Here is a 26,071-nt window from a genome sequence, read left to right on the forward strand (position 1 = left end):
TGGCTTTAGCGTCGCCGGCCGTCTGTCATCGCAGCCCCCGCACGCGGACCCGCAGCTCAGAGCAGACAGGGGATCAGGGTTGCAGTACAACAGGAGACGACAGCCTTTATTAAGTAGAAGTGAAATAGGTAAAGACAGAGAATAAATAGAAGCTCGGCGCTGACACTACTGGGATCCAGAGAAGGAATCCAACAGAGGCTGGGCGAGGTCGTAGATGAGTGTGGAGTTCAGCTCTATCACAGTGCTGATCTTGAAGTTTCTGTTCCTGGAATATTTTTTCTTTACTGCCTGCAAACAAATAAGCAAGATTAAGTTTATGCAGATTCAGCTGATCACAGAATTGTAGGGACTGGAAGAGACCTCTAGGGATCATCCAGTCCAACCCCCCTGCCAAAGCAGGCTCCCAAGCTGATTTGGGAACACGGCATACTGACACAGACAAGTACGCTGCCCCTACAAGATTCTTACCGTGTGTTTGACAAGGCCGTTGTTCACAAGAACTACATTCTTTGCCAGATGCTGCATGACAGGGAGGAGGTCGCTCTCACTGTACGATGTGTGGTTTTGCAGAGCTGGTGTCTGAAAGGAAAGGGAGTTGCTAGACAGGCCTATTAGAGAGCACCACCCTACTTCTGTCCCTGTAGTACAGGCTGAGGGGAAAAAACATCGTGCTAAGATACAACAGAGGGAAAAGGTATATGTGCATTTGGTACAGAGTGGTCCTTGAAACTGGTGTGCAGGTGCACCAACGCCATGCTCAGAAGTGGTCTGGAGAGCACTTACCCAGGTTTCACCGTTAAAGAGTTTCATAGCCAAGCAGAAAGCGGCAGCAGAAGTCATGGATGGAGGGAAATGAACCATATCGTAGTCCACGATGGATAACTCCAGCAGAAACTTTGCTAGAAACTGCTGTTCTTCATCCACCTGCAGGAAGTCACAGTTGAGCACTGGCCTTCTCCAAGGCAAAAGCATCATGTTAACTCTTAATAGTTGCCTTTGTTTACTCAAGGAGGAAGAAATGCTTCCTAGCAAGCACTTTCAAGCTCTCGGCTTGACATACCAGTGGCTTAATCACCAAGCAGTTTTCATCTAGGTGATACTGCTCATGTCCTTTTAACAGGTGTCTAGCAGTCGCCCACAGTATCAAGCATGTCAACTCAGGTTTTATCTGGGCTAGTGACTGAAGGCAAATAGTTGCTAAAATGTTGCAATACTCAGTGGGAATTTCGAACCATTTTTACAGGCTGTGATAGTCAAGTATTGCATCTTGCAGAGACTGCTTACCAAACAACTCTTTTAACTTTACCTCTGCAATTTCTGAAGCTCTTCTTAGAAATTGTAGATGGAGAGGAGAACAAAACCTAAAGTCCAGGGCTTGTAGAATCTTTGTTTCCATCTGGCGAATTTGGGCTGCTGTGAAACCGTTAGTAGTTACTCTGGAAAGATCATCAATTGCTGGAACGTTTACCTCTTCGTATTTACTAGCAAGGAATAGTGCTGTGATGCCAACCAGTTCTAAGTTCTGATTTGTCTCAGCATTGTCCTGTGGTAAGAAGCAGTAGAGATTTCTTTATCAAAATGGCTTGGCTCAGAATGCAAGTAGTCACCTTCAGCTTTGTTCAGTGGCAGACAGTTCATGTTAGCACATACAGAGCAACAACACATCATCTACTGTTGGGTATGAGCAGGGTTTGAGACCAAATTAGGGAGAATAAGCAGTTTGGATACATTAAATCCCCATTCATTGTTGACAGGATTGTATGGGGCATACAGTTAAAAAAAAGATATGCATTTGACCAGCAAAGTGCATTTGATACAGGTAGGAAACCTAATGTGCTACTGATCAGATGGATCTGCTTACACTGGACTTACCTGAAGAGATGCTTACCTGTAGAAAGCGATCAATTATTGCAACAGATAAATAGAGAGTTTCTTGGCTGAGTTTTAATTTCAGATGTACTTGTACAAGCCAGTCAACCAACACTGTACGCATGGTGCCAGTAATGTCCCGGCCTTCTAGATACTGAGGCTTGATTGCTTGTTTCATCTGTGTGGAAAGAGCAGGGTTAATAAAGATCATCAGTTAGCTCAACCGTGCGTAATGCCTAGCTTCTGTTTCATCCTAAGGCTTTTCAAGAGGCCGGTACGAGTGGAGCCCATAGTTCCAGGCCAGAGGGCTTGAGGTGAAGACTAACACGAGCATAGTACCAGTGCAGCTACGTTAGTGGCCTCACAACAAGCATCTGTCTTAGCAGCTCAAGTTACTCTAGTATTATATTTCTTTTGAGCTGAATCACTTACTACTGCCTCCTGAAAATGCATGTGTGAAAATGAGTGCTAACTGCGTCAGTGGGTCTCTCTGGTTTGCGCTAGGCTACTGACCTCAAGATCTCTGAGGTAGCTGTAGATGTCCCTCTCATAATCGTTGCATAGATAGAAATCCACATTGTCATTCAGAGTTTCTGTCTCAAGCAGCATGTAAGAGAAAGCCTTGCACATCCAAGTTTCTGTTGAGGCAAACGCTGACGTTTCTGTGGGAGGTTCGGATTCTAGCTACAAGGAAACCGGCAATCAGCAATGGCAGCATCCGCGCGGGCCAGCCGCCACGGGGGGAAGCCGCTCCTCGGCTCGCTGCCGCCGCTTCTCTCCACGCGGAGTGCTCGCGGGGCCGGCTCTGGAGGCGGGCTGCGGGCCATACCTGCTCAGGCTTCAGCTCCCGCTGCAGCGGCGGTAGCAGCACGTCCTTTTTGGCGGCGGCCTTCCGCTCATTCCTGCTCAACGGCTTCCTCCCGGACTGGGCGGAGCGGACGGTGCTGTGGGCAACCGTCCCCCTCTTCCTGAACCAGCTAGGGACCCGCGGCAGGGCAGCGGAGACGGCGCGCGCCCGTCCCGCGCTGAACCTGCCGGGACCCAGAGGCGGGAGCTTGCTGACATTACTGCAGACGTCCACTAGGGCGGTGCGGGTAGAGGGCTCCCGCCTCCTCCTCGGGACGTCCGGCTTTAGCGCGGGCACGGCGCACCCGTCGGGCTCGAACGCGGCGGGCTGCGAGAGAGCGGAGAACGCTCAGCGGCACCGGCGGAACGGGGAATGAAGAGGGGCGGCCGGACCCGGACCGGCGGAGCCGCGCTCCCCGCCCGACGCGGGGACGATGCGGCAGAGTGGGAGCCGGCTCCGCCAGCTACGCTCTCCGCCGCGGTCCGCACGAGAGAAGAGAAGAGAAGAGAAGAGGAGAGGAGGGGACGGGAGAGGAGCGGCGCGGACGGGCGTACGCCCGCAGCACAGCCTCCGACCCGTACTCACTGTGTCGGAGTTCTGCGGTGTGGCGCGGCGCATCGCAGCGACTTGTCTTGGAGTGGAAGTTCTTAGGGCTCAAAGGAACGCGGCTCGACGCTTCGGACAAGCCGGCGTTGCCGCTGCGGCTTTAAATCAGCCGCCAGCTGCTGCTGCTCGCCGCCGCCCATTGGCTCCCGCGGCGCCTGCCCCCGCTCGGGGGGCGGGCCGGCCGGTGCGGTGCAGAGGCGCGGCCGGCAGGGGGCGCTGTGTGGCTGCAGGGGACGACGCTCCCGGGCCCACGGACCCTGCCCTCCCCTGATGCAGCCCCACGCTGCTCCCTCAGGTTCCGTTGTTGTGCAGCAGAGAAAAACGGCCCAGAAACCCTGTTTCATGGAGAAGCCCCGTTTCATAATGAGCTAATGGATGATGTGAACAGCTCTCCCTCATACAAAGCCCAGATCAAGTGCCCCCAGACAAAAGAACTGCAGAGGGAACGCAGCCCCTCCCTGGCGCTTCTATCCCTGCTCTGTCCCCCTAACCCTGCTTGCGATGGGAGCTTGAACTACGTATTTAGACAGGTTTTTAATGATACACTTCTCTGTTTCCATCGCAAACGTTCAACCAGAAAAGATGTAGTACATAACATTAAAACAAACTTCAAAAATATTTTTATTTTCATGTACTGATACTGCTTGCTGTCAAAACAAACTGCAGCTGCATATTGTAAGTTCATCTTTGAAAGTGCCTCAACGGGAACTGTCTGCACACAAACCAAGTGAGTAGGACAAGAACTTCCCTGCTGTACTACTGATCAAAATACAAGCTCAACTGGCCTGCACTTGTGATTTGAGGAACTGCCCTTACAGCACACTTATCTCAGACCTTATAGAGAGCCTGAACCCTTTCTCTGGAGGCTTGCTGCTTCTGCAGCACTACCCTGGGAAACGAGGGACTTCAGGATGATCAAGACTCACTACACAAACCAATATCAAAGCGACTTTTAGATGCTTTCTGGCCAGTTTTTCAAGTCAAAACAAAAATCTGCAGTATGAGACAAATACAGCACCAGCAGGACAGAACAGAATGCATACTTTTAGAAAAGTTAGAAGAGAAACAGCCCAGTTTGTATATACAGACTGATCACAGGCAGAACTGCTTAGGGATATTTCAGAGGGCATTGCTGCTAAAACTGATCTGATACAGTTAAGTTCTACAACACTTTACGTAGTTTCACTAACATCAAGAATTAAGTCTCTATTATGACACACAGGTATATAAATACCTAGAACAAGAAAGCAGAATAAAAAATAGGACTGCTGTGATACACAGAATTATGAAATATGTACTCACTCTTGCCAACAACTGAACTGGTTCCTGAATTTCAAGGATAGTTTTTAAGAATTTTCAGGCAAGGGAAGGAGGTAAAGGAAGATGTAAAGGTAACTGCCTCTGAAGGCATATATTATGCCTGCTGTAAATAGGTTTTCCCTAAAGAGAGATTTGTCTTCTCCAAGACCCCAGAATGCATTCATTCTTTCTTAAATAAATCCTCTCCAATCAGTGAGTTCCAATTTACGGCCTGTTTCAATAGCTTACCAAGCCTCATACTACTAGAGTGTGGCATTCTAAAACTGGACGACTTCCTCGGGTAATATATAATCAGTGTAATTTGCTACAGTGCATCTGCAGCTGTATTATGGTACAGTTTGATTTTTCATACATATATATATTTAAATCCAATAGCTCAAGCATACACTTACTGCCTATCCAGAATGGAAGACTTCCTTTTGCCTAGCTAGATATTCAATCACCACAGCTTATCTTGAACACAATTCAAAGAAGAAAAAGCAATTGAATAACAGTTTAGCAATGACCAAGTCACAAGCAGCAAAGATTTTTGCTTCTGACTACTGAGTTTGCAGTTATTAAAAAAAAAGTACTTTTTTTTTTAGAGAGGCTTTTTGATTCTTAGTCCTTCTAGAAAACAATACAGTGTCTGCAATTCTTTTCTTCCAGTTTCTCACCACTAACATGTGGATTTATCCCTTTAAGAAATAATCTCATATAAATTTAAAACGGTAACATCTATTTGCAGTAAAATTAAGTTTAGAAATCAGTACTGGATGAAGAGACACAGTATAAAAACTGTGTATTATCTATTATCTAACAAACTCTGGGAAAAACTCGCCTTTGAATTTAGCTTAGTTTTTACTCCCCATAATAAACATGAATCTTTTTTATTCAGTCTTCAAACTACTTTTGGAAGAAAGAAAAGTATTTTTCAGTTGATTTTGTTTGTAGCCCGACAGAAACTATTTCACTTTCTTACTGTTAACATAAATTTATAATCATGATGTTCCATACTTAAGAGAACGTATGGAATATATTGAAGTTCATCCACCAGTGGTAAAATGTCTGTTTAATGAACACCACAACGTACAGTACTTAGGATTTCCATTGTTTTCACATATACAGCAAATATCATAGTCCTTATTTCCTTTACAAAAGCATCTTGATCCAACCTTAATACAGATACAATGCTTAAAAAAATCAAAAGTATAGTACATTTTTCTGTACATGTATGTGCAATATCCCCTGACAGAAATAATACAGGCATGGAATCCTACATCATTACCATCTACCCTTTGGCTAGAAAAAGTTTTTGTCACATTATGTAAGTACCATCTTTGTAGTATTTCATGGATTCTAGATGTTGAGTCATTGCAAGTACATCCTGAAATCCTGTACTGAGGCCGGACATGTGTTGAAAATAAGCTTCCTTTTCCACTTGGACAGTTAGGTTGTTTACTCCAGCATCTTTCAGAATTGCTGTAACCTGAATATAACATAAACATTAAACTTATATGCAACTCGCAATAACTTACTCAATTCTCACTCTGAAATACTGCAGATTAAAACAGCACCATCACAAAGCTTTTCAATTTTCTAGAAGAGTGAAGACTAGCTTCATACAAGGCTGGCTCTGCAATTTCTGCAAATTTTCAACTCGTCCATGTAAAGAAGTAAACAACCTTTGAAGGAGTTTGAGAATAAAGCACTTAAGATGTTACAAAGTCACAGAATCACAGAATTACAGGGGTTGGAAGGGGCCTCTACAGACCACCTGGTCCAACCCCCAAGTCAGTAACAAACCCATGTTAGTATGTAGGTTTGCTTGTTTTGAAACATGAAACTAACCTCCTCCTGCCTTTCTCACAGCAGATATAACTTCACTATCCATGTTTCCCTCAACTCTCTTGTTTTTAATCTTGCTCGTTTTGAGACAAGTTTTAGCAAACAACACTTTTATGACAGCAGCCCAGGAGAGATACAGCATTAGAGGCCAGCTCTGAAGCATTAAATAACAGCTTACAAAAACAGTACTGCACAGCAAGAAATAGCATGAAAAAAAAACATAAAAACTTTGCACCTTACCTGCTGTACAATTCTCTGTTCCATCACATCCGATATCACTTGCACATGTATTGTACCTGCCACAACACTTGCAGAATGACACCAAAAATGAGGATCTCTGTAGGATATGACTCCATCTATTTTCTGAATCTGTAAAGAATTTATATTAGCAACAATTATTTTCAAAAACAAACACATTTTAAACTTGTACATGTAGGTGCACACTGATAACGAATGTTCCAGAGGGAAACAAAGCTGCATTTCTAGCCAGGTCACGGAGAATTAATGTAGAACCTAGACGCCATAAAGCTACTGTCAAACACTAGACCTTACAAGCCAAAGGAAAACCCAGCAGAGTGCAGTGTGAAAAGGGATGAATAGAAACAATTGTTGGAGTCTCAGTAACACCTATGGACAGATTAACTCTGGTCTGGGCTTTAAGCCACTTTACAGGGCATCTGCTACGTTGTTATCCAGGACAGGCAGCTGTACAGTTATCATAGCTGTACATTTTTCAGAAATGTAATTCCATAATTCATCATGTTTTGAAACTGATCTTTGCCTGGAGGGGACTTGGCAGCCTGCATGATATTCTGTTTAGGATTTATAGCCAAAACAGTGTTGATAACAAGCTGGTGTTTTGGCTGTTGAACACAGGCTGTAGATTCTGGGCAACCTGCTTTAGCTTTTGATGTAGCAGTTGGCAATCCTTCCTGCAATAGGGGAGCCGCAAGAAGATATCTCTGAGGTTCCTTCCAACCCAAACCATTCTGTGATTGTATGATTGTCAAGAGTTCCCCTTTTTCCCACCTTAATCCAATCCAGCAAGTCTGCTATGGGTGGACTAGAAACTGGGAAGAGACACAGCAGGGACAGCTGACCCAGGTGGCCGAAAGAGATGCTGTCTACAATGCAGTAGCATAAAAAACTGGGCTAAGAAGGGAGTTCTAACCTTTTCTAAAGCAGCATGCAGATCCTTCTCCTGTTCAGGAGGTATCCTCAACAAAAGCACTTGACAGGCATCTTTCAGTAGTGGGATAACACTGAGGAAAATCAGCGTAGCAATAAAAAGAGAGCAAAGGGGATCAGCTATCAGCCATCCAAACTGTTGAATAAATGTGGTAGATACGATAACACCCACACTGCCAAGAGTGTCTGCTAACACGTGCAGAAACACACCTGAAAACAAAATACACTGAGTGATTAAGGGGAACACTTCCGCTTAAAATGTACATAGATGCTCATTAGCATCACATTCACTTTCATGACATTAGCCTTCCTCAAGCCACCTGCCTCACCTGCTGCAAAATGAAACAAAACATTTAGTTTAACCAGTATTTAATTAGAAATCAACATTTTCAGTATGACAGCATTTTCACTCTACATTACAATAATCTAGGCAGACATTTACAGATTAAACCACATACAAACATAGTCTTATTTTGTTAGTGGGTCTTCTCCACAGTGCAGTGACGGAGCAGTGGCACAGCTGCACAGAGAGGTGGTGGGGTCTCCTTCTCTGGAGACATTCAATGCCCACCTGGACGCCTACCTGTGCAACCTGGGCTAGGGAGCTGCTTTGGAAGGGGAATTGGATGAGATGATCTCTGGAGGTCCCTTCCAACCCCTAAAATTATGTGATTCTATGTAAGACTAGTAATTACAAGCTGCCAGGATTTAAAAGGATGTTAAACAGTTTTAGAGATGGGCAGGCATTACAATACAATGCTTGAAAACAGGAGAGTCAACTTAACAAATGACTGATGTAAAAATAATTATAAAAAAGGAGACTCTTATCTTAAATGCTTATGCTATAACAAGCTTATACAAAATGTCATTCTTCTATAGACTTTTATAAGTGATATAATTGGCAAAGAACTACCTTCTAACTGGGAGGTAAGAAGATTCTAAGAAGTAGCTGTTCTATAATTTTATATATATTGCCCTTCTCAGCTTCCAACTTTAGACATGGAAAAGAAAATTTCATCTTTACCACCTTATCTTCTGAATCACAAATAGAAGCATATTGCTTCATATCCCAGACTGCTGGTCTGCAGTTGCTCTTCTGCTTCTTTATCACTTCCCCCAGGGCTTTTACAACCAGCTGTAACATGATACCTAGAAGTATGGCAATAACTTTATAGACGAGACATTCTACTTTCATTTTGAGATGGAACGTAGAAATGTTTTGGGTTTTTTTGTCAGGTTTATGACAACTAGTTACTAATATTAACAAAGACTGCAGATTAATGCTTTGTACTGGTCCTTGTGTAACACCCACATCTGAGAAAGCCACGTGAAAAAATAATTCAAGTTCTTAAAGTTAAATTCACTTACAAATAAATACTTGAGAAATAAATGTATACAGTGTTACTTGATTTCCAGGCCTTTCCTGGAGGGAGATTTTAAGAATGATACACAGTACTGGGGTTAAATCTAAAAAACTTTGAAGTCTGCTGTAGACTAGATATGCCATTTACAATACTCTATACTTGCCTCTCATGTTGGTATTCATGCCTCCTCCAGAAGACACATGGGAATGTCCATGGCTGTGCCCATGGTCATTGTGAGAATGGCCATGTCCATGGCTGTGGCTGTGTCCATGGTAAGAATGGCTGTGATCATGTGAATGATAGCCTCCACGAGAAGCCCCATGGGAGTGTGCGTGGCTGAAGGCACAGATACCAACTAGGTTTACGATCAACCCTCCAACAGAGACTGGCTGTGAGAGGGAGAGAAGTACTTAATTTCACTATACATTCCTGGGTGTTCATCCCAAAATGCCACCCAATGACTGACATCAAAATGCAACACTCAATACCCATATGTCATGAGATGGTGATAACTTTTATTTATTTTTATTTAATTCTAGAATGAGAAAGTGGATTGGCTACAAGCTTTGTGTTGCTCTCATTCATTGGAAAAAAAAAAAAAGGAAGTGTATAAACCTATTTTGGACATGTATACTCATCTAAAATTGTAGTTAACTGAAGATAACAACTACCGCTTTACTGGTTGTAATTTTTTTCTCTCAACACATTCTTCTACTCTTCTCTTGAAAACCTTGCAAACTGCAGTAGAGTAATTCTAGCTAATACTCTAGTTAATCAAATGCTGCTCAGGAGCTATCAGGCCTTAAATCCAGCAAAGCACACATGTAATTTTACCTACACAAAAATCTTTGTTACCAAAATGGCTAAAAGAGAGCACAAATTCGTGTGTATGAGGGAAAAAAAAAAGTGAAACTACAAGTATGATAAATAGAGGTTTAGACTCTCTGAAATCTATAATTTAAAAATTTAGTTTGAAGAAAATAAATTACAGCCGTTTGGAAGAAAGCAATGAAGGCCTGAAAACTTAAGTAGGGAGCCCCTGGAGAGGGTATGGAAGGTAGTGAGACACAGGCACTGTTAACTACTCAACAGCTTCATGATTACTTATGCCACAGCAATACAATCATTATCATGTTACAAATCCTGGCTAACTTTTGTCGTTTCTCAGAGAAAAATACAAAAGCCTTTTTTGTAGTAATTGACGTGGGTATACTCAATAGCAGAGCCAGATTTTGTCTTGTACAGATTATTTTCCTAGTATCTTTTTTTTTTGGTTGTTACCGAAAGACAACCGTTTAAAAAGATTAGAATTATAACATCTTTGAAAAAAATTAAAAACAAATTTAAAAATAAATTATATTCAACACTATATATTTCCATATTTAAAATAAGATGTGGTTTGTACTTTAAAGTTGTAATTATGCATTAAAGAGCCAAGGTGCAGCATTGATCTCTTGAGCATGCAACTTCAGTCTTTTTTTTTTTTTTTTTCCTTCTAAAGATCAAAGTAAACAAACACTTAACTGTAAAACAGTATGCGTAACAATAAAACTTACAGTTAGCATATTTGTGTCTATGTCTGGAGGGTCTACCAGTCTGGCCACTGATTCCATGAAAACAAAGAAAGCAATTACCATCAGAAAGAGGCCATTAATAAAACCAGAGAGAATTTCTACACGTCCATATCTGAAAAACAAAACAACATAAGTGCTTTTGAGAGTAACGACTGAGTATCCTGCACAAATTACGAAGCGATAATATAGTAAATGGTAACATATTTAATACAACTTTGGTATATATTTTTTCTTCTTTAGACCTGTGAAATCAGGCCTTAATGTCTTGGCTGTTTGCTTTTGACCAATAGGTGGCTAGCTTGCAACTGTTCATAAGTCAATAGCACAAAATTTTAATAACATAAGTTTTTTTTAATATACACAGTACATGTAGGGCTTCAGGCTGAACAGCTTTTAATCACAAGAGTGCAAGTGAAATCCTCACACGAACATTCATTTTCAACATATTCTTATGACATGTACATATATACAGTGAGTCCATTTCTATACACTATTTTCAGTGGAAGTTTTATTTGTAGGATCATTTGATTTATTTGTAATCAAATCTCACACTTTTTTTTTTTTTTTTTTGCTGGGGTAACAGTACAATGACACGAACATGAATGGAACAGAGACAAGACACAGCAAAAAAACCAAAGAAGCATGCATGATTGAAAGCATCCTGAACATATCTTTACAGTTGGATATTTTGAAAATGAGCAAATAGAAAAATTTTCAGGTAGTCTTTAATGGAGTTAATATACATACCCATAGGAAAATATGCGAGTTGCTTTCCATCTTGTCATCAGAGCTGCAAAAAGCCCCATCACTAATGCAGAACAATCAAAAAGCATGTGAAATCCATCAGATATAAGACCAAGGCTATTGGTCCATACTCCATAGAAAAGCTCCACAAAAGTGAAAGCCTGAAATGAAAAGGAGTTTAAGTTTTTCTGGAAGATTAAATTGTAATTTAATGTCTTGGTGATTAGCAGGAAGACCACTTAATGGAATGTTTCCTAGTTTTCAAAAGATATTACTCCAACTATTTTCAGACCATTTTCTTTCTCCATGGGAACCAACCCTTCTAAAAGCCACAGATGTAAGAGTACATAAATAAATCTAAGTTATCACTTAGAATTTTAAATGAGTTTTATGAAGACAAAAACATATGCACTGTTATTAAACACTGTAACTACTTTAATCTTACCTATCATGAATGTCAAAATCAATGCTTTTACCCATGTTTTGCATAAACTGTCTACAAAAAACGTCAGGACGAGCAAAACAGGTCTAGCTCTTGCAGTTAAATGGAAGACTCAAGGCAGCTACTAACAGACTTATTTCCAAGAGCCAATGTAAATAATTAAAAAAAATAAAAAAGGTTCAAGTGAACTAGAAAGAATATATTTTTCATAATTCTGTCTGAATTTAAAGGGAACACTTTTTAACTGTGTGAGTGGCTGAATACTGGCACAAGTTGCCCTGAGGCTGTAAAGTCTCCTCCTTGGGGTTCTTCAAAACCTGCTTGGTCACAGAGCTGGGCACCCTGCTCTGGATGTCCCTACTTGAGAAGAAGTTGGACCAGATGGACCCACCAGTCCCTGCCCACCTCAGCCATTCTGGGATTCTGTGATCTAAGTCTGTACATTAACAAGCACTTGTTTCACAAGTTATAAATATCTAATGAAAGTTCTTCTTGTTAGACTAGCCTAAGCACCATCTGTAAAGAATGAAGTATCAGCATCTGAGGGGCTGAATTACGTAACAATACATATGCTAGTAATTGACCAAATTAATTGCTAGCAATTCTGCTACAGATTCTAAATCAGAAGGAAAAAAAAAAAGCAAACCCACATTTTGTTTAAAAATGAAGCTGAAGTTATTACTGGTTACATCCTAGTATTCCTGATCCTTAAGAAAAAAAAGTATCTGATTAGTTGACTGTTTCAATCTTAGAAATTAGTTTTCAGAAGGATTTATGATTTATTATTCTTTATTAACTGGTCTGCCTGTATACTATTTCTCTCATCTTTCAAATTCCACAATGCAATTCCTTAAAAGTTTTAATGGGTAGTTCACTTTTCAGCCCCTATTCTCTTGTGTAATTGCCAAGGAATGAACAGAGATCTTTGCAAATTCAGTCTTGCTTACTGCCCGACCTTTCCTTCTTCAAGGCAGAGGAGCTAGAAATAAAAACTGTTAAAAATTGTCTGCTCCAAAATCACATTACTCAATCCCACTCTTATTATTTTGCCATCCATGGGTAAGAAGGCCTCCTTGGTTTCATCTTATCAGCTGGTAACATTGAGGTACCTCAATCTTGAACAAGATCCTGCTATTCTTATCACTGTACACGCATTTACTTGCTAGTAAACTAGTTACACACAGAATCAGTGTTCCACTGTGATAACAAATCAACAGAACTTGCTGCTTACTGTAAGGTTAGCTTAAGAACCTTCTATTTTAAGATTCTTTCTAATGCAACTACAGTACGAAGGACTCCTTAAAACATAAAATGATCAACAAATCAATCTCAGGAATCATTTGATGAATAACTCTTCATACCGTATAACAGAGTTGAAAAAAAACAAATGCAGACTTACCAGATTTAGGCACAAGAAATAGAAGATCTGCCTAGAATCATACTCCTCAAGAATCTGTTTCAATGACTCTTTAATAAAACGTGGTAATGACTGAGAACTCTGCTGTATTGCATCACCCATGAAGTTATACAGAGGAGTGCCTTCAGGAGAGTAGCCAATAAGGGTGCCCTTTTGCCCTTTCCTGGAGGGGGAGGACAGAATATTGGCTGCTGCAAGGAAAAAATTGAAGTTTTTATTTTTATAAAATAGCTGTGAAACTTATAAGCAATTTGTTATATCATAGATAGTCATAGATCACATGAAATTACAAGGTAGTAAAGTGATTATCAACCTCATCTTAAGGCTCACCATTACATTTCATTACTAAGTAAGAATAGATTAATTACTTCCTCAACAGATATATATATATATAATTATATATATATAATATATTATACATATAAATATAATATAAATAAATATATTATTATAATATAATAATAATAATAATATATATATATTATTGTACAGTAAGAGGGCACAAAGTTGCATGCTCTTTTTACCCAAAAGAATCCATACAAAATCATTCAAAAGCATTCTGCATACTGCTATTTTCTCACCGGCTTCTAAGTAACATGGATAATAAACTTTTTAAAAGAGAAATATGAATACGTACATAAAATGAAGAAAACAGCACTCACTACCACTCCTCCAGAAAGAACATGTTCTGTGCTCTCATGGTGTGCTGGTTTGTTCATAGCTCGAAGCTGGTCTGTTATTGGATGTGTCCAAAAGTTGCCAAACAGCAGTGCACTAATGAATATAAGAAAGGATCCGTATCGAGCACACTTGGAAGATTCCATCTTGACAGAGCATATAGACTCCACATAGAAATCCAAAATCACAACAAAAAAGATGACTGTTACGAAAGGCATGATGAGAGAAGACCAAGACTCGACTTTGCTCTGCAAAAACAACAACAAAAAAACATTTCACACAGGATTATTCACCATTATACCACTTGTGAATACAGCATTAAATCCAGCTCACTTTCATTAAAAATCCTTTCATCAGTCCATCAGTACTTTTGTATTTCAAATTGATCATATAAAACCATAAACCAAAAATCATATAAAATAATCAAACTAGAGAAAGACAAATCTAATTAATTATCTGTATCTAATTAATAATCTGTATCTTATTTAAAGCTTTAATGTGCTTAAAAGCAATGCTGTGTGAAATGCCATGCTTGCATCGTTCCATTATCCCTAATCATGAGGGCATAATGAACATGTCTTTTAAACTGTATATATTCTACTGGAAGGGGAGGGAGGGAAGAGCCATGCATTTAAAGTAATTAATCCCTGCACAAAGTTAGTAAACAATCCAGGATGCATTTGAAGCTAGAAATATAAAATAATGTTTATCATGTAAAAGGAGAAAAAGTTCAACATCTTTATCGGTGACATCAATGATGGAATTGAGTGCACCCTCAGCAAGTCTGCAGATGGCACCAAGCTGAGCAGTGCTGTCAGTGCATTCGAGGAAAGGGAAGCCGTCCAGAGACCTGGACAGGACGGAGAAGTGGGACTGTGTGATCTTAGTGAGGTTAAACAAGACCAAGTTCAAGGTGCTGCATATGTGCTGGCCAATCCCAGGTATTTATACAGGCTGGGGGAAGAAATTCTGGAGAGCAGCCCTGCAGAGAAGGACTTGGGGGTCCTGGTGGATGAGAAGCTGGGCATGAGCCAGCAGTGCGTGCATGCAGTCCAGAGGGCCAACTATAACCTGCGCTGCATTAAAAAGGGGGTGGCCAGCAGGGAGAGGGAGATGATTGTCCCCCTACTACTTGGCTCTTCTGAGGCCTCATCTGGGGTACTGAATCCAGGCCTGGGGCCCCCAGCACAAGAAAGACACAGAGCTCTTGGAATGGGTCCAGAGGAGGGCCACTAAGATGATCAGAGGGCTCAAGCAACTCTCCTATTCCTCATAGGAAGGTTGAGGGAACTGGGCTTGTTTAGCTTGGAGAGGAGAAGGCTCCAGGGAAACCTCATTGTGGCCTTTCAGTACTTGAAGGGGGCATATTAACAAGAGAAAGAATGACTACTTACACAGGTTGATAGCGATAGGACAAAGCAGAATGATTTTAAACTAAGATGGAAGATTTAGGCTAGATATTAGGAGGAAATTTTAAAGAAAAAAAGAAAAAAAAAGAAAACGACTTTGGTAGTTCTAAATCTTTCATTTAAAATATTAAGTGTCACTTCATAAGCAAAAGCATTACAAAAAATGATGTATTTTTTCTAACATGCACTTCCTATCTTACCTCTGTTGTCAGAGAGAGGACAATGACCCATGGGCACAACAGAAGTACAGAAACAAGATGAGACAAAGCTTGAAGACGCTTGGCTCCACCTACATCGACGGAAAGCTTTCGAGAAGCCATGTGAAAACCAACCTTACAACACAATGCCAGTACTAGAAGCAGTACTCCTCCCTGGAAGCAAAGAGAGATCCTGTCAACACTCCCCATGAGCCTAATTCGTTGCTCCAAACAAAGTGATTTGCTTTCCTTATCAATGGAAAACAAAGACAATATATTTCATCTACCTCAGGGGTTTCCAACCTTTAGGCGTGCCTGGGCCACACTGAATGAAGAGGATGTATACAAAATATGTAGGTTCCTACAAAAGTAATGCCTCCTATTTATTTCTATGGAAACTATAACAGATGCAGAGAGGACAACCAATAATTTGTTTGATAGTACAAATTTTCACCTATGAAACACTATTTTTCAACAGTCACCATCATTCACTATGCATTTTCACCATGGTGAACAAAAGCCTGCATACTGCACTTGTAAAACCTTGTACCTGTGGAGGTGACCCACTGTCACCGTTGCCACTGCTGAAATGTACCACCCACTACCTCACTGTGCTTACACTCACTATTTGGTCTCCAAAAATGCTTGACAAGCATCAGTGAATGTCAATGGGTACCATTTTTTTTTCCAAGTGAAGGAATTCAGTGACACAGCTTTGCTTCATGTGCATATGTCCAATGCCATTTTGACAGACTGCTCCTCTGCTGCCATCTGGCAATGGAATTCTGGTGGGAAAGTTCAACTTCTACTGCCATACCACCATCTTCCTCTGGTGTTGGGTCAACATAATAAAATAGGAGGCATTACTTTAAGAGCAGCCCTTGAAAAATGTACAATATAGTTAATGCATGCAAGTAACAAAACTTATTTTAATCTTCAGTATTTTTTGTTAGAAAGGGAGCAACAAAATCATAGAAGTAGTGGACTATTTGATTTGTTTTTGTGCAAATAATTCAACATTTTGGTTTGATGGCAGCAGTTGCAATTCTTAGTGAGGTCTCAAGGTGTTCATCAGAGAACATTCATTTCTGATGAAATTTTACTCTTCCTGTACTTTGTCTATGGCAAGAGCAGTTCAGAAATATGCATACTTCCAAAAAGCAATGAATGAGGCAAGACTGGTTAGGGAAGGATATTCCTCTCTGGTAAGAGAAGGCTTATAAAAATCTACTAAAGACAAGACCAAATTTTTGAGTCAAATATCTGACTGCAACTCTATGCATTCCATGTAAAAATTCACAGGTAATGTATTCATGTCAACTGAAAATGGCGTTGCAAATATACCAAAAATTGATGAATTTTTTTTTTTTGTTTTTGCAATCTTGAAACCTATTTTCAAATTCTTTTATCAAAATGGAGAGCAATGATACCTATTTTTTGATGTTCACAAGACTGTGTTTAGCCAATGTATCACAATGCATACTGGGCTGGGCTGTGTGTTACTTGTGAGCTGATGGCTGGATAGGCCTGCTTTAACTGTTACTCTAATAAAAGCAACAATGCAGGATATATTATTATACCTTAGTAATACTTAGAACATCTTGCATTATAAAAAGAAAAGCACTGAAAGCACACTGTCTTCAAAGGAGTCACATCACTTTGGCACTGTTCTAATACTTTCACAACCTTTTCATTCCATTAATTGCATTGTATCATATTTCTTCAGAATATTTCAAGAGTCTTCTATTAACAAATATAAGACACTCCACACACAACATCCCTCTTAGATCACACTTGATGTTTGCAGTTAACCAGTCTCACAGACATCAAACTTATTCTGAGAGTAAAACCTTCTCAGCTGTTAGTAGAGGGATATATAAAATAGGGATTTGATTTAGTAGTTGGGTAGGGATAGTGATAGGAGGATGGTTGGACTAGATGACCTTGTAGGTCCTTTCCAACCTAATGAACCTATGAACCTGTTCTAGATTTTTTTTTCATCTCTTTTACTGCTCAATGCACCAAATTTAGCAACAAGACTCTGATTTACAGTTCCCACATATTACAGCAGGATAACTAATAAGAAGCATCAGAACCTGTGCCTTCAAATTCCACTTAAATCAAGGAGAACACTGGGAAAAGATAAAGCAGAAACAAAACATAGACTGGAAAACTGAGTAACAAATATCTTGTATGCAATGCATTACAGATGTCCAAAACACTGATTATAAATAGAGTGCTTTATGATAATTTTAACAGGGCTTTTCAACTTGTATATTAAGGAAAGTCCTTATCAGCTATACAAGTATGCTGTATGGACTAGATTGCTCTACATTCTGGTTCACTCTCTGCATGGGCTTAAATGAAACCAAACCTTGCTCTTCCTCAGATTCACAGAGCTGATACAGATCTGATCTGTGAATGGAGTGTTGATCTTTTGTTATTGATTTCAAATTCTGAGCTGCAGAAATTTTTACCTGCAAAACTCAAGTACGTATTAATGTACTAAAATAAGTTATTTACCTTGTGATCTGCAACACCCAGGAAAGCAATGACTGTATACAGGACATGTGTAAGAGCGCTGTCGTGATGTCCCTCAGCTTAATAAAATTAAGGAAGCGTTTCATGTGATGATTTTTTTAAATGCTAAACACAGATAGAGGTATTAAAAGATCACTGACATCAAAAGCAACCAAACTTGAGTTTTGCAAGTTTTGAAGATCCTTAAAATTCAGGAAAGATGAAAATGTTTTCCACATAGGAGCCATAAAACAGAGTTTATGTTAATCTTGGCAACTAGATTTAGAAAAATATACTCAACTGCACTGAAACTTAAAAGCACTAAAACAGTGACGTGTCTAGAATATGATCTACACATTTTTAGTTTATGAACATGTAAACTTTAGAAATCTAAGAGCAATTGACAAGCACAACCCAACAAGTACTCCACCGGTGGTAGCTTTTGGGAAGACTACTTCTAAGGGGCACGTGAACAATGAACTTACTTAAAATTTGGTTGATTAATCAGTACTATTTCTGAATATATCATTGGCATCGGTAATTCCATGTTTTCACTCTTAAGATACTCTTCAACTTATTTCACTCTTTCACTCTTCAACTTATTATCGTTTATATGACTGTGTTGTTACTTCCCATCCTTAGATACATAATCTTTCCCCACCACACTTTACTGTGACGAGAAGACCGGTTGGAAACTCAGTTTAAAATCACATCCAATTTACTCAGTGGCTTTAAAAACATGTTAGTCAGCTTCCATGTGCAGTTTAAACTTCAGAACTACTGGATTGTTTGCATGCTACTTCACATCATTTTTCAGCCTAGAAGCTGTTCTGGCACTTGTACTGCATTTACAAAGCATACAAACAATTCTTCTCATTATACAAGAAAGACTGTCAGCTAGGCTGCCAACCATATACTGCACACAGTCGGGCTGCAGCCATTCTGTATTGAATTTTATAAAAAATGAAAGCTAATCTAAAAGCTGTCTAACTATCTACAGTGGTCTGATATGTGCAAATGGGAAGGTGGCAATTAATTACTGAACTTAGAGCACAGTTACAGATTTTATCAACAAACCAAGCAATGGCATTCATTTGACTACACACACCAGTATCTATATGGAAAGTAAAATCTTATGCGACAGCATTCTCATAAAATTTCCAATGGGAAAAATATAAATACATGTGATATAGTTCACTCAACTTAATCTATTGTCCCTACTCCATTAATAAGGAACACTTGTGCTAAGCAAGAAGGATACGATGTTCTGCTATTTTAGCCATAAGGTCATCATTATCAAAAAGCAGTAAGCAGATGACAGCGATGATGAAAAATGCAGCACCTCTTGTCTGGAGAAAAAGAAAATAATTAATACACCACAACATCCCGCAACAGTTTGATTAAAAAAATTCTAGGAGATTCCCCCTCCCACTCCCAATGCAATTATCCTTTAGTTCAAAAAGAAAAACATGAGAAAAAAACATTTTTGGAAAAAGCTGACATTGACAATCTTATTTGTTCTAGTTTTAGATTTGCTATAAAACTCAGCATAAATAAATCATGACTGTTATAAGAAAGAAGACAATCTTGAAAACTTCAGACTTTCTTTCTTAACAGTCTAGCTCTTCCAGCCAGAATGTATACCTACTCAAGACTGATGATTCAATACTCTGTAGTATCAATAAGTCATAAACAAGATCTACTCGATAGACTGTAGCATTTTGTCTTAGGAGAAACAAGGGCTACAGACCTGCACAAAGGCTCTAAGAAAGCAGAGGTAGGGACAAAAGTAATTATGAACTTTACAGTGAGGGTGACAGAGCACTGGCACAGGCTGCACAGAAGGAGTCTCCTTCTCTGGAGATATTCAAGACAAAGCTGGATACCTACATGTGCAACCCACTGTAGGGAACTTGCTTTAGTGGGGGGGTTGGATTTGATTTATCTCTAGTGCTCCATTCCAACCTGTACAGTTCTATGATTAAAAAAAAAAAAAAATCCCAGCTGTCTGAGCTTTCACTACCCTTACTTTGAAAACTGCAATTTTGGTATCCATCATCTTGACAAAACCCTGAAATCTACAGCCAAAAACTGTTATTACAATTCATCCTCTGAAGTCAAACACAGCTACATCACATTACTTTTTTGGAAAATCAAGTGACTTCCTTCTACCACAGTTCATAAGGCTGAAATATTCAGAGGATGAGGTTATCAACCCTTTGTTTCTGCCTTCTTTGACATGCACCTTAAGGTGGAATCTAAGAACTTTTCTGGGTGTAATCTAAGAACTTTTCTGAAGCTCTGTATTTACCACTAGAGTCAACGGTTGGAGAAATAATTTTTCTCCTGGATGAACAGTTTCAAGCTGAATGCCCTAAACATATCAGTTTGAAGGTGATGGGGGCAGGGCATCAAAGTAGTTAAATGGGCTGTTTAAACTGCTCTAAGATAAAACTAAAAATGATAAGGGACTCCAACAGAAGTTACAGGACAAATCTTGAATTTTTTAATTTCAAGGCAACACTGAAGCCAGCCCTTGTCTTACATAGCAAAAGTTCCAGCCTTGGGTATATGACATCATAAATAAACTGCCTGCAGACATTACTGTTTTTGAATTCAGGTGGCCAAGGCTGCTAGGTGTTGGGATCAGCTCACTCCATTTAGGGCTGAACACAATTAGAGAATACCTTGTGAAACTGCATGTGATGAAACTCAGACAGAAGATATCTTATAAATTAGATCTCTGATTAAGTGAAACACAGGGCCAAGAACTCAGAACATACAGAAAGAAAAGCACTCATAAGTTTTTGTCAGGAAAATAAATTGTATGAAAAGCTACATACACTGAATAGGACAGGTGGGGATCTAAAAGCTGTGTTGCTGACTTCAGTGCCTGAAGGCCAGGACTGCTATATTCATAAATGTCTTTCTGTCAGCTTGAACCCCAAATCCCTTTACAAAGAATGCTGCAGTGCAAAAATCATTTTCAACATTCTCTTTCATACCTTGAAAAAGCTCTCAGATTGCTGTCACAGATCTCAAGCAGCCTGACCCACTGCTTCCCCTCGGTTGTTCCACTTCTTACTTCAGGTAGTATACTTACAATTTCACCACTAACTAAACTTAAATAAACCCACACATTTACTATGAAAACAGGTCAAGAACACTGTATGTTCTGTGTAAAGCGATAAGTATTTATAGCATTTAAATATTTTTTTACATCTGGCAAAAAACCCCACCATGTTTAAATACCTTAGCTGGTCCTCCACCTGAGCTTGTGAACAAGACACTAAGGAGTGACAGCACAACCACATCACTGTGTTCAAACAGCAAGAGCGTTCTATTGAAAAAAAAAAAAGTTAAACACTTATGTCCATTTAGAAGGAGTTAGCTTCATAAGCATGATATATTTCAGATAAATTTCAGTAACAAAGGTTAGAGATTCATCCTGCTACTTCAATAGCAAGTTTAAACAACTCAAAAGCCACATATCCTACTTCTTCCCAGTGTAGTGACGGAGCAGTGGCACAGCTGCAGAGAGGTGGTGGAGTCTCCTCCTCTGGAGACGTTCCAGACCCACCTGGACGCCCACCTGTGCAACCTGGGCTAGGGAGCTGCTTTGGCAGGGGGTTGGACTAGGTGATCTCTAGAGGTTCCCTCTATCTGTGATTCAGTGATATCTGCTTGTCTTCAACAGCAAAGTAACTAACTGGTGACAGCTAGACATATCACAAAACAGCTTCCAGAGTCAAGTAACAGACCGAAATTTGTCATTTATTGATTAAACTGTCAGTTCCTTTGAGTAGCACAAGATACTCACTTGCTCAAGATGAAATATTACTCCCATTACAAAATTTCCTTTAAAATCAAGTTTCTGGCTCCCAGAAAAAGAGGTCCTGTTCTGTTACATGACATCATCCCGTTTACTGAAGTGTCGATCATTTAATAGCTAATGCAACCTCAGAACCTCCTCGCTTGTGACTCGCACACTACCTCCTTCAGGTAGCAAAGGCTGACTAATAAGTTGCAACAACAGCCTTCCAGGGAAGAACACAAGAAAGCAACCTGGGTGAAATCTACTGTTCATTGCTCAAAAATAAAGTCTACCAGGGACCTTGTTACTGATTCTGCTTGGGAAAAGCATCACAGTACTTCTTAAAGAAATCCAAATTTTCTTAGATATGCTTTTTGATGTTTAGACAATAAAGGTTCAAATTCATAAAATTTAACATATTGTTTTATATTCCCTCTAAGTAAAGATGTACTTCTAAGTTGTTAACCTTTGTCATTCTTTATTGCTACTTATTCCTGCATGCTAACAAACTGCACAAGTGATTTTAATTGGAAGATGTGCACTAATGTTATGTTCCAATACAGCAGAGGTATAGAATGACAAACTAAAACACTGTCCCCACCCCAAAAAAACAGGGAAAGTAATTCTAGTCACCCAGAAGAGTAATACAAACTACTGTCACTAGCTGTCAAGCTGTGTTTTTAAACAGTTATACACACTAATGGGTTTACAAAAATGAGACTAAGATAACAATGAAAACCACAGTCTATGTAATAGTCAGGTTTCCTTCTGTATCATTCAGACCAATAGTGTCAGCACTATCAAGAATTCCAATGGCATCTTGTCGAACAACAAATAAAAGAAATTAAAAGACGTACAGAAAATGGTAAGGGGTTTTTCCCAAGTAACACAAACTAAGAGGACTAAGTTAAAGGTTCATTTTAAATTTCAAAAAATAAGCCATGGGCTGACAGGTGAGTGAAGAACAAAGGGAAACATCACAGAAATGAGTTTAAAAAGACAAAACATTATTTACAATAAACACGTATTTACCTCAGTGGTCCACAAAGAGTTAGGCCAAAAAACCATAAGAGTGAAATGATACATCCCACAACTGCATGCTTAAAAATTTTGATCCACTACAAAAGAAAGGTATTTTATTATCATTTTCTCCAGTTTCAAAAGAAACAACTTAATATTAAAATTCTTTTAGCACAAAAGCTGTAGAAAAGGACAGGAAAATAACTGCTCTGCAAGTTCTGAAAAATTTAGAGTATAATTATTTTCTTCTTACCTACTTTGTCAGGTAAGCTTAGGTTTTTTGCACGTTATGAACCAGCATTTTTTTTTCTAACACAGTATGAGATTTTTTGATACAATCTTCAAGAGACTGCTCTGAAAAGCCTTTTACATCAATGCTGAAAAAATTTAAGTCTATTTGCAAAATAGCATTTTGACAGGTTATTTATTGTGTATGATAAACATATCTAGAACCAGATAAAATATCCAAGATAAGAGATTAAAATCTCAGTTCCACAAATATTTACGGATACATCAAATTCCTGTAAATACATTACAAGTGGAAAAAAGGTTATTTCTTACAAATGAGAGTGTTGCAAATTGAGCTCTGCTCTGAATTCTTGGGATAATGGGAACTCAGCATAGCTCGGAGCAGCTAGGCTGGCTTCCCATTACAAAATATACATCATCCAAAGAACACTCATTGGGTAGGGGCATGCAGCTGGAACAGTTTGACTCTGGCAGTCTGGAAACTGCTGTTTGAAACTGCTAAGTCAGCTGTGTGGACTAAGCTACAGTCAAAAATCTAGTTCACAAAACAAATGCCTGCGTGGAGCTTAAGATCAGACTTTTTGCCATACCTTCTGCAGGAGCTGACAAAAGCTAAGAACGTGTATTGTGCTTTACAGTGCGGAATATACATCAGTTAAACACTTCCAGAAATTGCAGTGACATCTGCCACGTGGATTAACCTTTGTTCCTCTTTCTGCGTGGCTTCTGTTAAGTGCCACATTGTGAAGAATATCTACCAAGATGTTATTACTGCATGTCAACTCACCTGACGCTTGGTTATCACTTTTCCAGAAGAAAACGGTTTTTGAAATAAAACCATAAAAAATGCAGACCTGTTAAAAGGAGAGTTTTCTCTGTTAATATATTAGCAGTCAGCTTTTTATTCATATCAGCACTAAATAACTAGGTGTCTCCACACATCATGCTTACTTTACAAAAGTTTCCTTTGTATTCTGCACTAAAATGTCTCATTTGCAGGCTGCTTTTTCCCTGATACCTTATTTGTGTCAGATAACAGTAAAAATTGATGACGATGGTTCTAATCAATTAAACATATGAATTCTTCAGAGAACAGGCAGTGACAATATCCTGAAGAACCTCTGAGATGGAAGGGAGCCACAAGGGTCATCAAATCCAACTCCCTGCTCCACATATGACCACCTAAAATTCAAGCCCTGTCGGAGAACACTGTCCAAAGACTCTCCAGACTCTTACTGCTGTGACCTGTGACCCTCTGCAGCCTGCACCAGTGCCCAACCACTCTGATGAAGAATTTTTTCGTAACTCCCACTTGACCCTCTCCCAACACAGCTCCGTGCCATTCCCTCGGGCCCTGTTGCTGTAACACAGAGCAGAGCTGCCCTCCGCTCTCTGTGAGAGCTGCAGCCGCCATCAGGCCTCCCCTCAGCTGCTTTGCTCTGTGCTCAGCACACCCAGGGACCTCAAGTGCCCTTCTAGACCATTCTCCACCTTCAAAGACTTCCTTTGGATGCTCTCCAATAGTTTTATGTCCTTCTTATGTTGTGGCACCCAAAACTGCATGCAGTTCTGGAGATGAGGCAACACTAGTGCAGTGCAAAGTGGGATAGTCCCCCCCTTTGACCTGTTGTTGGCACTCTGCTTGAAGAAGTCTATCTGTGGTTTATAAGAATCAAAATAACTGATCTCAGAGAAGTTTTTAGTAGACATATTAATACAATACCACTAACAGCTTTTATGTTAGCAAGAAACATATCCAAAGGCCTCCTTAGATATGGAATGAATAAGAAGTTGTGTTAGGAATCAATGTTTCTTCCTCAATTGTGATCAAGAGTAAGTGATGGAGAAAAAAAGATGATGGTGTTTGGGAATACTCTGCTAAGAAGCCCAGAAATGTAAATAAGTTGAAATAAAAGGGAAAAATGAGGTTCCAAACGCACTAGTGCTGTCAAGTTTATTATAGAAATGCTCTTCCATATCTTATCAGCTGAACATACAGTAGGATCATGCAGAGTGCATCCTAACAAAGGTTGATTATATATATTTGCAATCAGTTTCTACACTTCAGTTCTCAGTCAGGTAAGAATATCAGTTAAAACTTGTAAGAAGTACCAGAATACAGGTTTTAGCAAAAAGTCTTTTACATCTTATGAAAATTCAGACTGAGTTCCTGTATACTCAGTACTGTCATAACACCATCAATTCTAAAGTAGCAAACATTCTGCAACTTCTGAAATTACTCTGAGCACAGAAGAGAAAGAAAAACACTGCTACAATCACAGCATTTCCTGGATCCACTGCTATGTCTTTTCCTCCATGACTGAACTACAACACGGCGGAAGGCAGCGCCTTGACACCAACACCGAATTCTGCGATCAAAGCGTGCAGTGCTGCAGCGGACAAGGCTTCACTTGTGGTGCACTCACCCCAGCTTCACTATGAAAATAAACTGCACGAGATGGACTGCTTTCAGAAGATCGTAGGATTCAAAGAGGCCCACCGCTTTCAGAAACTTGGCAAAGCACAGCAGCACAATATACCGAGTCAACCTGTAAAAGCAAAGCAGTCGGCATTCGGGGAGACCTGGCACCTCATTCCTCACCTACAGCCTCGCCGAGAGGCAGCCCCACTTCCCAGCACCGCGGCCGAGCCCCAGCAGCCCCGAGGCGGCGCCGGCCGCTCCCCAGCGGCAGCGCGGATGCAGGCAGCCGGGGCGGGGCGCACCGCGGCCCCCTCACCCGCCCCAACCGTTACCGGGCGCTGGGTACATCCACGGGCCCCAGCACGCCGCCGCCGGCCAAGGCCTGGCTGCTGTACTTCTCCTCCATGCCGCGGCGGGGAGCAGGCCCGGGACAGGACGGGCGCTCAGGGACGGCCTCCCCCGCCCCGGGTGTCCCTCATCCCCGCTGGGCGCTAAGGCAGGCCCGGCACAGGCCGGCACCGACGCGCACGCCCAGGGCGCAGGCGCCACGGCGGAACGGGCGGC

The 26,071-nt window shown here is 40.3% G+C and overlaps 2 protein-coding genes and 1 long non-coding RNA gene across 4 annotated transcripts; all 3 read right to left on the minus strand.

Annotated features, from left to right (window-relative positions):
- Positions 1 to 92: 92 nt before the first annotated feature.
- Positions 93 to 3,334, minus strand: CCNB1 (cyclin B1). Its single transcript, XM_065740130.1, has 8 exons — positions 3,302 to 3,334; positions 2,699 to 3,043; positions 2,383 to 2,553; positions 1,889 to 2,047; positions 1,307 to 1,543; positions 784 to 924; positions 469 to 579; positions 93 to 288 (listed from the first exon to the last, which is right to left on the minus strand). The coding sequence occupies exons 1-8, from the start codon at positions 3,332 to 3,334 to the stop codon at positions 166 to 168; spliced, it is 1,320 nt and encodes a 439-aa protein (XP_065596202.1). The 3' UTR covers positions 93 to 165.
- A 2,336-nt stretch (positions 3,335 to 5,670) lies between these two features.
- Positions 5,671 to 26,071, minus strand: SLC30A5 (solute carrier family 30 member 5). 2 transcript variants are annotated; one of them, XM_065739780.1, is made up of 16 exons: positions 25,840 to 26,071; positions 25,512 to 25,634; positions 23,873 to 23,939; positions 22,849 to 22,934; positions 21,255 to 21,342; positions 19,264 to 19,351; positions 18,006 to 18,082; positions 15,486 to 15,656; positions 13,836 to 14,124; positions 13,181 to 13,389; positions 11,343 to 11,500; positions 10,578 to 10,707; positions 9,185 to 9,410; positions 7,641 to 7,867; positions 6,710 to 6,838; positions 5,671 to 6,110 (listed from the first exon to the last, which is right to left on the minus strand). In XM_065739780.1, the coding sequence occupies exons 1-16, from the start codon at positions 25,911 to 25,913 to the stop codon at positions 5,940 to 5,942; spliced, it is 2,313 nt and encodes a 770-aa protein (XP_065595852.1). In that variant the 5' UTR covers positions 25,914 to 26,071; the 3' UTR covers positions 5,671 to 5,939. The 2 variants fall into 2 exon arrangements, with proteins under 2 accessions (XP_065595852.1, XP_065595853.1); XM_065739781.1 differs by lacking the exons at positions 5,671 to 6,110; positions 6,710 to 6,838 and adding an exon at positions 8,685 to 8,806 and having other exon boundaries at positions 7,749 to 7,867.
- Positions 17,151 to 17,523, minus strand: LOC136050759 (uncharacterized). The gene is made up of 2 exons (XR_010622424.1): positions 17,462 to 17,523; positions 17,151 to 17,340 (listed from the first exon to the last, which is right to left on the minus strand). It is a non-coding gene; the product is annotated as an uncharacterized LOC136050759 (long non-coding RNA).

Source organism: Cyrtonyx montezumae, unplaced genomic scaffold (genome assembly GCF_038088225.1).
Source record: "Cyrtonyx montezumae isolate F1298 unplaced genomic scaffold, pur_monq_1.0 scaffold_25, whole genome shotgun sequence".
NCBI lineage: Eukaryota > Metazoa > Chordata > Aves > Galliformes > Odontophoridae > Cyrtonyx > Cyrtonyx montezumae.

What these genes read in the sequence shown, in the direction of transcription:
- CCNB1 (XM_065740130.1), bottom strand. Translation starts at nt 3,334, where the DNA reads ATGCGCCGCGCCACACCGCAGAACTCCGACACA. An exon ending in GCTACCTCAGAGATCTTGAG is followed by an intron (nt 2,048 to 2,382) that starts GTCAGTAGCCTA and finishes CTTTCCACACAG; the next exon opens with ATGAAACAAGCAATCAAGCC. An exon ending in ACGGCCTTGTCAAACACACG is followed by an intron (nt 289 to 468) that starts GTAAGAATCTTG and finishes ATTTGTTTGCAG; the next exon opens with GCAGTAAAGAAAAAATATTC.
- SLC30A5 (XM_065739780.1), bottom strand. Translation starts at nt 25,913, where the DNA reads ATGGAGGAGAAGTACAGCAGCCAGGCCTTGGCCGGCGGCGGCGTGCTG. An exon ending in TGGGTGTTGCAGATCACAAG is followed by an intron (nt 15,657 to 18,005) that starts GTAAATAACTTA and finishes CTTTGCTTCCAG; the next exon opens with GGAGGAGTACTGCTTCTAGT. An exon ending in TGCTGTTTTCTTCATTTTAT is followed by an intron (nt 13,390 to 13,835) that starts GTACGTATTCAT and finishes TTTTCCTTGCAG; the next exon opens with CAGCCAATATTCTGTCCTCC.